The sequence below is a fragment of the Marmota flaviventris genome, chromosome 12, assembly GCF_047511675.1.
Source record: "Marmota flaviventris isolate mMarFla1 chromosome 12, mMarFla1.hap1, whole genome shotgun sequence".
NCBI classification, from domain to species: domain Eukaryota; kingdom Metazoa; phylum Chordata; class Mammalia; order Rodentia; family Sciuridae; genus Marmota; species Marmota flaviventris.
Window position 1 is genome coordinate 70,967,467 of NC_092509.1, and position 14,851 is coordinate 70,982,317.

General features: G+C 41.2%; 1 protein-coding gene across 2 annotated transcripts in view; it reads left to right on the plus strand.

Annotated features, from left to right (window-relative positions):
• The first annotated feature begins 3,678 nt into the window (after positions 1-3,678).
• Positions 3,679-14,851, plus strand: part of Kcnh1 (potassium voltage-gated channel subfamily H member 1) — a 361,447-nt gene continuing 350,274 nt past the window's right edge. For both annotated transcript variants that reach the window (XM_027934788.2, XM_027934789.2), the window contains exon 1: positions 3,679-3,757. In XM_027934788.2, the coding sequence (XP_027790589.2) occupies positions 3,679-3,757 (79 nt within the window). The remainder of the gene's footprint in view (positions 3,758-14,851) is intronic.

A 14,851-nucleotide genomic window follows, 5' to 3' on the forward strand; every position in this document is an offset into this window, starting at 1 on the left:
TGTGCATTTATTTAAATCATAAAATGAAGCTTTATAAATGACTTTTAATTATTTTACACTAGGGGGAGGAGTATGGTAAATGATCCTTTTCTCTTTTGATAACAGGAAGTGAGAAAGGATGATAATTGCTTTGGGCACTTAGGAAGGAAATAATCAGATTCTACAAACACTTAAAGATGCCTATTGGGTTAGCCACACTGGCTGGAACACTCACATAGTGCATCCTTTCCCCTGTCATCAAATTTGTGGGCTAGAATTCCCACTGAGGAGATTCATTCCCTTTCCTCAGCATTTGTGAGCATTATCTGTAATGCAGAACGGGGTTTTCCAATGGATATAGTTTGCCTGACACACTTCTTATAAGCCTATTAGAAGTTAATAAAAAACTACATGTAATAAACAATAAATCAGTGAAAGGGTTGTAGAAACAGAAATTTCCCATGCTGTGAATTCCTCCACTTTTAGATATGTCACTCCTGGTGGCTGAGTATTGAAATCACCACTTTGTCCAGTTTCTCTTCCTCTTATGTGGTTAAGGAGGAAAAGCCCTGTCTTGCCCCTTCTGGTTCCCTGATCTTTTAGGACTCACTAGCAACTCTCCTCTATGTCTTGGGGGACCCAAGTGTATTCTAAAATCTTTCACCCATACCTCATGGTCTTCATGACAGAAAAAATGCAGTTTCTGGCTGTATGACACCACTTGTCCCTTCTGGTATGTGGCGTTGCCATCCTCTTCTTGTGATAGATTTTCTTGTTGCTGAGCAGATTTTTCTTGTCCTCTCTTGGACTCTTTCCCCAGCTGATCTACAGATACTCATCTCTGTCTTTTCTCTGCATTCTGCATTCTGCATCCATCGCTATCTACTCCTTTTGTGAATTCACTCGTTGTAGCACAGTTTCATTACATTCATGAGAACAAAGATGGCTCAAGTTTGTCTTTACTTCAAGAAGCCCACAATCTATTGTACAACACAGTCATAAATGTGTGTTTTGCTGAGGGAAACGAGAAGAGGAGAAAAGGAAGCCTAGAAAAATTGTGGAGTCAAATTTCTGGAGCTTTTCTTTCAGACTCTGCATCTTTCTAGGTGGAAGCTCTAGGCACTTACAGAAGTCCAACTGCAACTCTGGTGAATTATTTATAGCCGTCCCTTTGATGAAAATGACTGTCATACGAAAGTACAGGACCTCTCAGCAGGCTTACCAAGGTACACTCTATATTGTGAATCCTTCACAAATGTGTTACCAAATTTTGACAAATTTGTAAGATGAAAATGTTCTCTCAGTGTCTTAAGTTACAGGGATAGATCCCAGACAGAAGTTCAAGTTCAGGAGGCGCTGAGATTGAATGTAGAGGAGGGAACAGAAGGTGGCAAGTAAGAGATGAGAAGCACAGCATCCTGCCAAACCAGCACCTGGAATGATGGAGTGTTCACTGGAATGTGTGCAAGCTGTTCCTGTAAATCTCCCTGAGAACAGGGATGGGGAAGAATGTGATTCTATTCATAAGGTGAGATACGTTGAGGTGAGCTGAGAGAATGGGGGAATGGCTGGAGGTTACAGGTTGAGAACCACAGTACTACTACATATGAAAAGGAAGGCATCTCCTTGACCCTTTTGCTTGTCCAGTACTACAAAGGTGTAAAGTATCCAACATATGATGAGGCTTTCACATCTCTCATTTCAAGCAATTATCATCTGTTTTTTTAATCTAAGCCATAGTATGTAGGAACTCATTAAAATCTAAGTTTTATTAACTCTTTATGACAACTTCCCAACCCCCATTCTTTATCTTCCTTTCATAAACAGGATTATGAAGTTACTGATAAGTTTTTAATATCATCCTGAAAAATCTCCCCTCGGGCATAGATAACACAACCTTAAGAGCCTTATTCAAGTCAACCTAAACAAATAAAGCGGATAGACACCAAATCAGCTGAACTCTGCACCAAATACATTCCAGAGTCAAATTCTATTCAACCACCCAGTTATCTTGCTTGTAATAGAACAAAGGACCACTAGACGGAGCTAGGGTTTAAGAAATCACGGCTCTAAACTGGGTGCCTGGTATGATGGGTAGAACGTTATCCTAGGGAAGAAGAGTAGCATCACTTTCATTTCAAAGTCCTATACCAGCTGTACCTAACTGCTAACAGAAGTCATCTGCTTACAAGTAGACAAAGGATGATATTTGTAATGGCCCAATTTATTTGGTCACTCCAATGATGATGTCCGACCTTGGTATAGCACTTTAAATTAGAATGCTGTTCCCTACGTAATCTCCTTTGTTCTTCACAGCATCTCTGAGAGATGGCTGGGAAGGAATTCTTTGATTTTTGGGATTGGCAAACTGAGGCAGAATGTCTTTGCAGTACATTGGGATACATCAGAATGGTAAACCCAGACAACTGAGCTTACAGGGTCAGTTTTGCCCTTTTTACATTTTCCTGTGGACTATCGACACAGTCTAGAAGTAACTAGTAAACTATCAACTCATCACTCATGCGGGGCATACTGTTTAGTCTCCTGTCACACCCAGTCATACAGTAAAAAGGCAGGATATGTGCAAGTAGAAATCCCCCAAAATAAATGAACAAAGGATGATTGTCTTGGCTCCTGTCTAGACACTTCAGGCACATGTGAAGGGGGCAGGTGTGAAGACCAGTACCTGCCTCCTTCTGTGCACGGTGAACTGCCCTTCAAGCGAAGGCTACGGTTGAACAAAGTTTGTGAAGCTGCCCTCAAGCATCTACCCTCGCAGACAAGTCCATTGCTTTGATGTTTGTCAGGCAGTTTGTTTCCTACTGACTGTAAGAAGTTGTTTTTTAACTATGTTACGTAATGCTCATGTACTTTCTTAGTATTTTGTTAAATTATTTGCTGGATAAGAATGGGCCCAAGATCAATCAGTCAGGAAACTTATTCAGTGTCAGGATGTGGCTTGTGTGCAGATAGTAAAGACAACTCAAGACACCTGTGATGAAGCTGTCAGTCACTTTGCAAGTCTGCCCTCTTCCAATATGATTTCTTTGAATACTGGCAAAACACTGGCTTGAGAATCAATGTGGAGGAAACTCACAAATCCGGCTAACAAACCCTGTGGGAGGGCAGGAAGGTGTTCCAAGAGCCTCGGAGGTTCCAAGCCTCCTGTCCGAAACAGCAAAGAATTATATTATGGTGTTCCCCTAGACTCTTAGGGACTTTTTTGGAGTGAATTTATCCAGAAAGCTGCTCAAGACGTCCTCCTCTCCACCCAGGGTCCTGGACATATTTCCCGACTGTGCCCAGAGGGTGCCGCTGCCGTCCCAGCCTTAGTCCACTGCTGCGGGTCGCTCCTCGGCCTCGGAGGGAGCCCACTTCGGTCTCCCGCAGGCCGTTGGGCTAACGCGCGCCCGGTAGGGGGCGCCGCCGGCCCAGGCGCCGCGGCTCCCTCCGCCCACCCGAAGGCGGTTGCAGGGAGCGGAGCCCCGCGCGAGTGCACTGCGAGGCGGGCCGCAGGGAGGGAGGCACCGAGAGGGCGCGAGGGTGGCAGCCGGAGCGAGCCTCCGCCCCTGCCCGCCCGGGGCCCCGTGGGGCGCATGGGGTGCTTCGAGTCCGGATCGCGTGCGGGTCTCGCGCCCAGCTGCCTGCTGCGGTGAGAAGCCGCGTCGGGACGTCCCCAGACCCCGAGCTGCCGGGAGGATGACCATGGCCGGGGGCAGGAGGGGACTGGTGGCCCCGCAAAACACGTTTCTGGAGAATATTGTCCGGCGGTCCAATGGTAAGAGGTGCATTCGGATTTCGGTTTCCCAGATTTTTTTTTTTTTTTTTGGTTTTAATCGATGCCTTTATCACCGACGCCTCCCGCTGCACCGTGCCAGCAGACGCAGCAGAACCCCGGAGCTCTGCACCGCCACAGCGCGGGCGCCCGGGGCTGCCACCCGGAGGCAGGGGAAGGTGGGCAGGGCGGGGCGGTGTCCGATGCGCCCCCATCCCAAGGGCAAAGAATCTAGGGGACACCTTTTGGGCCTTTTCTAGTTTCCTCTCTGTCTTCATCGCCAAAAAAAGCGTGACAGTTGATAAGCAAAGTACTGGGAAAAGTGACTGGAAGCTGGACGCAGCAGGAGCGGCAGCGCATCAGTACTGCCTACCACTCCGCGAAGGCTCTCGGAGCTGCTACCCCAGGCGCCTCCTCTCCCCACAAGAGAGCCAGCAGTAAAGACGGGCAACTCTGGGTTATGGTCCCTTCCGGATGGGAGGATGCAGCTGTCTCCACCTTCCATCCCTGCAGCTGAAAAGTCTGAGGTGTAGGGATGTGGGGAGTTGGGACGTGCTGTCAGGGTTGCCTGATTCTGTCCTTTTGCCCACGCACCCTTTTCGAGGTGAAAGATCGTGATGGTCCGATGGTTTTGCTGGATTGAGGTGGGAAGTGGAGGGCACAGGAATAAAGCGGGCTAAGTGGCCACACAGGTACAAATCTCACATTTATTCTCTTCTAAACCCACAACAGTGTTTCATGCTCACCTGTCAATCCCCAAATTCACCAAGCCTATCTTTGGATCCATTACCCAATAAACCTGCACTCATCTGTTTCCCTGTGGTTAAGATGGGCAGTGGCGTGAAGCTCCGGGAGGTGAGATTCCTAGGAGCAGGGATGGAAAGGGAACGGATTTCATATGCCTTTTGGACACGCAGCTGAGTGACCTGGGCTCAAGCACTTGCAGAGTCCTGGCTTTTGGAAGGTGCCGCATACACCTGTTCATCAAACAGCTACAACGAGAGGCAGCCAAGCCCCAGATGCTCTTTGCAGACGCTTGGACCCCTCTCTTTCCAGAGACAGATGCTATTCTACTAAGACTGAGGAACTAACTCAGGAAATGGGTTTTAATAAAGTGCAAGTATCACAGTTTCTGAGCCTTAGGAACTTGTATTTAAAACTAAGTGTTTCCATTTGGATTTAGTTAGGGATTCATTCAGGGGAAGAGCATGAAAAGTGAACTTCTGCTACTAATAAATATTCTTTTATTAAAAAGTGATTTAAGTTCATCTTACAAGAAAAAAATATGAACTGGGATAGCAGGCATCATGCATTACTTAAGTGCCTTTTTTTTTTTTTTGAAACAATCATTCCTTTATTGTGTGCCTCTTAGGAGTAAGAATATTAAAGAGTGTTTCAGATATCCCCCTTCCCTTCAAGATCTTCTCCAAACAGACTCAGAGGCTTTTTGAGCAAGGTCACAATCATTACCTGGGGATGTAATTACTGTATGAACAGTCACAATGAACTGTTCTGACATAAAGCTGGAAGTGTACATGGGTTTTTAAATAAAATCATCATTTAAGAGTTACTGTTATTGCCACTGTTAGGGAGCGTGGAGACAATTTGCAGGTGGGAGATTCCATTGTCAGTGATATCAACTTACATTTAAATATCAATGACAATTCCACCTTTTGATGGAGAGGCAGTATCCGGTAAGTTGGAAAGCTCAGTATCTAATGTATATTATCTAGGTTGTGAATAGGAGGAGGAAGAGAATCCTACATGCAAATCTCAGGGATCCTTGGGTTTGTAGGAGGACCTTGAGAAACCTGAGCTAAGCAGGCAGAATAGCTTCTAGTTTGCTGGCTGTAGAGCCCCTTCTGGGTAAGCATGTCAATAGAGGCAGCCGCTCGGGAATATTTTTAGCGCTGGCATTTTCATCTCAGCACCAGCTCCAACAGCTTGATTTCAATTAACCAACCAGACCAACAACATCAACAACAAAAACAAAACATCTTGGACCAGTTGGTTGAACTTTTAAAATGCTCTATTATTTCAGAAGAAGAAATGCTGATCTTGAAAAGTGGGATTTATATTTTTAGTGATCCGTTTCATAATATTCCCTGAACCCAAATGGACAAAAATGTGAACTCCCAGAAATATCACAATATCTGCATGCATTACATTATTTTACTGTGATGGCAAAGGTCTATTTAAAAAATATTGATTGTCTCTTCCTAAAATCCACCTGCCTATTTTTGGACACAACAGCATTTAAATAGCATTTTATCTTTAAATAGCAACACCTCATAATCGTTCTGTTAGGTATTGGTCCCAGTGGTCCTGTATTATATTATTGTTCCTCTTTTACAGATCAGAAAACTGAGCCCTAGACATATTAAGTGACTTATTCAAAGTGGCAGGGCAGATAGTTCCTGAAGCTGGTGTCCTTTAGAGAATATCATTCATACATCTTGCAGCAACATTATTACCTAGCCCTTAGGCCTTGGTCCATGGAACTATTTTTATCATCCTTAAAATAACTACTCATATTATATACTAATGGATAATAGAACTGGCCTTGTTTGGGGATGATTTTAATATCTAGTGTCTGAATATCATTGAACTATGAGATGGACCTTAGATACTATCTAGTATTTTCTTTCTTTTATATTCCTGTATCCATAAAGAAATTACTGCAAGCAACTTTCCTAAAGTATTTAATGACAGAACTGGTCAGGCCCAGTCTCCTCCACTGCAGTGTCACATTCTTTCTAGTATGCCACACATCAGCATCCCTTGTATTACCATTATTTCCTCAAGAAACATCATTTCCCAGTGGAGATTAAATAAAATGTTATAACGATAGGAACAAGATCCATTTTGGCTAACAGCCACATTACCCAATCAGATTAATAGGGCAAAGGAGAGGCCAATTATATTTCAAGGAATTGCAGTCTCCCCACCTTCCTCAGTGGCTTAGCAGACAGCATGGGTGGGAGGAGCCAGACTCCACATCTGTGTGCTCCTTCATGGAGTCCCAACTCACTTTTTTTTTTTAGTTGTTGATATACCTTTATTATTTATTTACTTATATGTTGTGCTGAGAATCGAACCCAGTGCCTCACACATGCCAGGCAAGTGTACTACCGCTGAGCCACAGCCTCAGCCCCCAACTCACTTTTCATAGGCTGTCACCTTTGATCCTCATGAATCAGCAGAAGAGGAGCAGTGTCTCCAGGTTAGAGCTTATGGAGCTAGAATCTTCAGATTAACTGATTCATTTACAGTTAGAAGAGGTAGTTAGAAAAAGGTATTTAGAGGCAGATCAGGATTAGCCAGCATTTGTTATGGGCTTACCATTCAACAAAGATTTATTGAGCATATTTTATTGAACTCTGGAGATATAGTAAAAAACAAGAAACCCACCCACCTTACTATTAGTAAGTTACATCCTAGTGAATCTTGGTCCAAGGTCCTTCCTCATATTCCACAGTGTTGACTGGCTGCGGCTGTTATTTAGGCCTATCATTGTACATTTTTAAGATGCTTACTGGTCTTACAGGCACTAAACCTAGTTTAGCTTTCTTTGGTACATTTTGAGTATGATTCAAAGAAAAGATTCGATAGTTATGTGTTTTTTTTTTTTTTTGGATTGTCATAAGTAGTCAGCAGGAATAATCAATATCCTATATTCTATCTGATTTTGCTTATAATCATATCATTGATCATTTAAAATCCTATTTGCCTTGTTGCCACATAGGCAAAACCAGTCTGCTTTGCTTGATCTTCATGGTTGGAAAGTGTTGTTCCGAAATGTTTTTTGATGATTGCTTAAATCTGCAGGCACTCGTCACAATGCTTGTTGAAGTAAATAGGAGATCTGTCTTAGAAAGGCTAGCAGACCTTGGTGCCAGGAAACTGCAAAAATATTACTCTAAATGGTTTAATTCTAGGCAGAACATATGTTTTAGTGTTCAGGAACCTATATCAAACAATCGTAGGTGCCAGTAAGAATCCATGAACATTAACAGAAGTGAAATGCAGTACATTTTGGTACAGATTTATGTACATGTATAATATACAGATTGCTAAGTCAGCTGTGTTTTTGTATAGTGTTAAGTTGGTTCAGGTTGTTGATATAATTAGTTAGCAAACAGGATGAGAACCGTGGGTAATGTTGTGTCTCCTCAGAGATGTGTTGAGCCATGGTAATATTTATAAAACAGAAAACTGGTTAAAATACATGGGCTCTGTTTAAGGGGAATGGATGATAATCTGGGTTATTAACAGCTCAACAGTGCTTGCTTTTTCTTGCAATTGTTCTTAGGGTAACTTTCAGCTACCTTTCTTTGAAAGTGTCAAAAAGTTGAATCTAATGACCAATATTAGCAGAAGGATAGGAGAAGATGAAGCCTTGTGATTTAATATAAGGCAATAAAGCTTCTGAACTTCATGACTTTTTTAAAATCAAATCCATCTATTTAAATCATCTATTTCTAAAGAATACATGTGTTTGAGAGATATTGAGGATAAATGGAATCCTTGGCTTCATTTTTTTTTTTTTTTTTTGATACCAGATCTTCATTTATGGCTGGACTTTCTATTTGGCTCTTGTCCCTTGAGCATGACCTTGAAGCTCCTCCGTTCTTTCCTTCTCTTTTATTTTTGGTTGATGATGGCTTGAAAATAAACATTTAAAATCTACTTCAGTTATTTATTTCAAGGAACTCTATTTATAAGGTGAGTATTTTCTTTATACATTTAGGACATTGGGACCATTTTGTTTTGTTTTGTTTTGTGTTTGTTTCTTTAAGTGGCCACAGCTATTACTGGTGAGGATGAGAAATAGAACCACAGAATCTTAGGGCTGAAGAGACATTCTGTACAACTCCTCTTTGAATCTTCTCTGGAACATCCCTCTCAGTGGTTATCCAACCCATGCTTGATTAGCTTCAAGGAATGGGCTCTCACTTTTTATAAAGGAATATTCTGTTTTTAAGCAACTATATAGTCTTTCTTTCTTTCTCCTCTTTTGTTGCTCTTGCTTGATCTCATAAAAATCTGCGCTCTAACAGCAACCACTCACTCAAGATTCATGCTTTGGAACAAATCTAGCTAGAACTTTTTTTTTCATTTTTTAATTTCTAAATTTGTTTTAATTAGTTATACATGACAGTAGAATGGATTTATGCACTTTGATATATCATACATAGATTGAATAAAATTTCTCATTTTTCTGAGTGTACATGTTGCAGAATCATATTGGTCATGTCGTCACATATATACATAGAGTAATAATGTCTGTTTGATTCTACTATCTTTCCTATCCCCACGTCCCCTCCTCTTCTCTCCCATCACTTCCCTCTACCTAATCTAAGGTAATGCTATTCTTCCATTGTGCCCCCCCCCCCCCCCCCGTATTGTGAATTAGCATCCACATATTAAACATTCAGCCTTTGAGAAAGCTTAGCATGATATTCTCCAACTCCAACCATTTACTGGCAAATGCCAAAATTTTACTCTTCTTTAAAGCTGAGTAATATTCCATTGAGTATATACACCACATTTTCTTTATCCATTCATCTATTGAAGGACACCTAGGTTGGTTCCATCGTCTAGCTATTGTGAATTGAGCTGCTATAAACATTGATGTGGCCGTGTCACTATAGTATGCTGATTTTTAAGTCCTTTGGGTATAAACCAAGAAGGGGGATAGCTTTTTTTGGTAATTCTATAAATTATCTTGTCTGGATTATATCTTTATTTTTAAACCTTTTAATTTGTTTAATAAGGTAAATAGAAAATCACATAAAACAAATTTTGTACAGCCCCCACCCCCCACCCCATTCCCGTGAAGTGTATTACCATGTCACCACCACCTTTATCACGAGACAGAATCTTGCCAGCACTCCAGAAGTCCCCAGGATCCTTCTGGATCCCTTGTTCCCCTCCCAAATGGAGCCATCTCCTGGTTCTATGGCCATCATTTCCTGCTTTTACTCATATTTTTACCACTTAGTTGTGCATTTGTGAACACTACAACTTATTGTTTGTGTGTGTTTTGAAGTACTATGAGTTCCAGACCATACAGCATGTATTCTTTTGTGGGTCAGCAATTCCTCCACGTGGTCATCTGTCCTGTTGATTGACTTTCACGGCTACATAACACTTTATGGTATGACTACTTCACATATTTTACTTTTCTATTTTGATGGTGATGCCCATGTGGTTCATTTCCAGTTTTGTGCCAAGAAAGCTGCTAGAGACATTCTCCTATGTGTTTTGGGGGTCACATGGGCACACATTTCTCTTGGAGATATACCTAGGATGTATATATGTTTAACTGTGGTAGATGCTGCCAAACAGTTTTCCAATTTTTTTTTATGAATTTATAATCTCCCCTCAGCAGTGTGAGTTCTTATCACTCCACATCCTCATCAACATTTAATATTCTCTCCTTAAAAAAAAATAGTGACGTTGACCAAGCAATCCAGTAATTAATGAAAAAGAGTCATTTAGGGTTGCATTACTAGTGAGCACATGATCAAAATGAAATGAAAACTAGCTCCTGTCCTTTGGGAAGCATCAGCATTTAGTGATGTTTAAATATTCTCGCTGTTTGAGCATTCTCACACATGATTATGAATGATATGAGAGACTTATACCCTTAGAATTATGTGCAAAGGGCACATACAAGGGTTTTTTTTTTTTAATGTGTGTGTTTAGGAGAAGCCAGTAAACTCTGGGGACAGAGATTATGCAAGAATCAGAGCTGAAAGGGCAAAGGAACTAGAAAGTGCATGATTTATCTTTATTTCAGTGAAAGAAATAAAACAAAATGATTGAAGGAAGGGCACAGATCCAGTGGAAAAATAAAAAAATCAAAGGAAAATTAAAACAAAAAGCAAAAGCTAACTTATAAAAGGTTCAGTCTTATAAGCATGGTGGACCTTCTATAAGCCCCGTTCTGTGCTTGGGAATATCAAGATGATTGAGACTTTGTGACCTTGGGCCTCTCTGGGAAATCCATGGTGAAGAGCAAATCACACTGTAAATCTCTCCAAAGATTTAAGAGATGCTATACTGACTCAACCCTTACTGCATAGTTTTCCCTTATAAACACCTCACCCAAAATTATTCTTAGATTTTATAACTGTGTCTTTTTTGTGTGTGAAGTTGGTTAGGGGATGACCAGATGCCATAAGTTATTTAAAAGAAGATTGAAGAATATTTGAAGCTTGGTTTTGATGCGGTTGAAGTGTCCTTTTAAAACCTCATTCTTTGGGGTATCCCACTACTCTGTCTTTTGGCATGCTATTACTCATCCATAGTTGTGGAGTTTTAGTGTATCTTAGAGGTTGGAATTTGTCTGATACTCTAGTTGTTCTCTATGCAAGCACAGTCTTGCTGAGTAGATATCGGTCTGGCCAACTTAAGCATCTCCCTTGGTTCTTATGGTCTCTGCTCCAACAATCAAGCACTCCTATTAATGAAAAAAAAAACCTTAAGATTCTTCTGATTAGATATTACAGAGTTATGCCAATAGTCAGTTTGCTTACTCACACAATGATTATTCATTATGTAAATTAAAATGACAACTCTTTGATTAGTCCTATGTTGCTTAAAACTGATGTTCTGAAATTAACTGTGACAATCCTATCATTATTAATGTAATTATTAAGTGTGAGTACCTCAAAACCATCATTTCTCATAGTCCTTTAAAGGCTCTGCAGTGATATCTGGTGCTTCTGTAAAGAACAGCAATGGCCTCTCCTTTCCTCCTTCTTTCCTTAAAGCAGTGCTATGTGCATCCTCCACTGGCATTCTCAGTGTGTTGGAGTCAGCATCGGAAAGATGGTACCATATCAGCCAACTGACTGATATTTATTGCCTGCTTAACTTCAACTTTTATTGTGAATGGATTTGGAAAATGTATCTTAGACCAGAATTTAACAACTATAGCAAAATAAAAAATGAAGTTAATTTAAGTGATAAGACTTCTCATTTCAATTAAATGAATTAAAAAAAAATTATTTTACTTTAGTTGCCTTCTACAATCATTGGGACTGAATTGATGAGCATTGTGTTCTGTTCTCATCAGTGTTCTGTTTTGAGCCAGTGTTCTGTATATCTTCTGCGAGAAGCGTTAGGACCAATCTCTTTTCTTTTCTACCCTGCTTTGTATCCTGGGAAGCTACTCTGTAGCCGTTAGATCACTAGGCACCACTGCTTCATGATTCTGGGCTGGCTTCATTTAATAGGGGTACGGCATGAGATGGGAGGGAAGATCCCTCCCTGTGTGGTCACTGGAGCCTGGTTGTTTTCCCTTGAATACAGATTGTATATTCAGCTCACTTTTTTGGGGTTTGGATAGGATTGGCAGGCTTCAAGCTTCCTGCTGTTACTAGCTCCAGGGTCCTGTACTATACCTTCAGGTTTTCCAGAAGTGGTGTGCCTCTTGAGAAGGACCAAGACTTCAAAGAGACTCCACCTTGGTAGCTTGAAATTGGACATGGTGGGAATATTTACACCTTAGAAATTAGCAAATGCTGCACATCCGATCTGTTTCCTCTAGAGAGTGAGTTTACTAACATACTACTACCCATGTCCCACTCATGCCTTTGTAAATAGTTCTTTTATTCAATACTTTTCAAATCACCCGTGTGTCTTATTTTCCTGCCTCGACTGTCAGTTACTTGTACTCTGGATTAAAATAGTTTCTCAGCCATTTGTCTACACCAGTGTCAGTCAAGAGGGTGGAATTGGTGAGGGATGTGCACTCAGGTTCTCCTTTCAACACAAAAAAAACACCTGTCTTCTGCCTGACAGAGGCAGTGCACGTTACCGTGGCCTCATTACAAGCTGAGTGATGTGCTTTCATGTTCCTTTTTCATCTTTTATTAGTTTCATAGTATCAGAAGTCGTGAAATCCCATAATGAAATAGAGAGTTTATCAATGACATTGGAAGTCCACTAATACTAGTTATAACCACCAATTATCATTATTAGTTCTAATCAGGATCTTGGATAGATTAAATAGATTTTTCTCACCTGTGTACCAGGCAGTGTGCCAAAAGTTTTATGTATGTCTTCTCCTCTAATTTTCCCTATAACTCTCTTTTGTGGGTACTCTTATTATTCCCATTTTATAAGGGCAGAAACTGGATTTGAAGAGATTAAATAAATTGTCCGTAGGTCAATTTCTAGTAGTAGAATTTCTAGACACTTGGTAGAAATATAAATTCTCAGGCCTTAGCTCATATCTAGTGAATCAGAAACTCTGGGGATAGGCCCAATTTTCCATGTTTTAGTAAGTTGTCCAGGCCGTTCTGATGGACATTACTGTTGGAGAGCATGGGTGGATGGAGGAGTGGGTGTGTGTAGGAGTGGGAGTGGACTTTTTGTCTTCTATTGAATTTCATTTGTTTCCCAATTTTGGTCAATATTCCATTTCTGCCTCAGGTAGTACCTAGCACTGCCATGTCTCAAGTCTCCTGGAATTTCCTAGGCTAATTAATTATTCTCTGCTTTGGCCTAAAATCATGCATGGCGTCCTCTGCCACACATTATCCCCCATCTACCTTTCATTTTTTTGGAAACCGATTGAGCTTCTGTCTGCTGGTAGCTTCCTTCTCTTTGTTTCGGTAGGTCTGTTCCTTTTAACTTTTTAGCTGTCATTTGAGAATGGAGAATGAATATGTATGTTTCATCTCCTACTTTGAAATGATAACTGATAATTTTTGAAGGAAGGGGAGGTCCTACATTTCAGTCATTTTCCTTCTGTCCCCTGACTAGAACAACCAGGAGTTATGTTCTATTTGAGCCAATGTCTTTGAGGGTGTATGTGTGTTTGTTACTTTCCTAATTGAAAACACCTCATCTCATCAACTTTTGAACCCCTGTTTCTCACTTATCCTAGTGATGCCTGCTCTTTGGATTTTCTTGTTTCTTCTATCTCCTTGTCTCCCTGTAGAGGTAGGAAAGATGGTGACTGCTTTCCTGTCTATCATAAAGTATCATCACCAATATTTTTATAAAAAAAGAAAAGGTTAACAAGAGAAAATCTGAATAAATTCATTAATGTGCATGTGTACATGGGAGCCATAAAAAACAAAAAAGTCAAAGAAAGGGCCAGATGGTTGAAGCTTAAATACTCTTTTCACAGGGAGCGGGGATGTGAGAGTGAGGGCTGTAGACAATTTTAGAAGGGTAAGAATAAATGATTTTTAGAGAAAATAAAAAGTCCAGGGAATACACAGTGGTCTGAGACAAAGTTTCTATGGGCTATAGATATGCTGTTTGATTTCATAGTCTTTTCCCCTGAGATATGAGTTTAATCTTCCTTGGTTAATGACATTTCAGTAAGAAGATTTAAAGGTAATTGTGTTCCTCTTTGGCAGATCCAGTCTTTAGGTAAATAAGAGAATTTCAGAGAAAGTTTCTTCCTGCACTTTGCATAAAAAAGAGGATCATAAAGGATTGAGAGACTGGGGGTGGAGGGCTGGACATGGTGGTGGGGGCAAAGTCAGAGAGACATTGGTTCTGAGACTGTTCCTCTAGCTCCACGTGTCAGATCACTCCAATCCAAGGTGCTGTTTTCTGAGCCCCGATATGGTTCTGGCTTGTGTTCTCTCTGTCTCCTCTCAGTCTCTGATGGACCCTCCCTGGTGGTCTCACACTCTTGCTGGATCTTGCTCTTGGTTTCTTGTTCTTGAGAGCCTATTCTTTAGTTCTGGGTCAAGCTTTTGCCTGCTCTGTTGGATGCTCCCCTCTTCCCATGCCTATGTGCCTCCACTCTCTCACTCTTTCCTCCCTTCCCCATCTGTCTCTGCCTGTTGCTGCCTGAGTTGCTCTCTGCCTTTTGTCTATGTTGCTCTTTGTCACTGTCAGCCATCTATCTTCCTCACTCTCTGTCTGTGGATGCTGATTGCCTCTGTCACTGTCCATCTGTCCCTATTCACTATCTTTGCCTGCATCTATATATTTCTGCCTCAGCCATCTGTCCAGTTTTCCCTTCACCTGGCCTCCATGGTTGCTCCTCTGTGTATCTGTCTGAGCTCCCCATATCCCTCTCAAGACCACCTTTCTGTTTGTTCCCCAGCAAACAGAGTG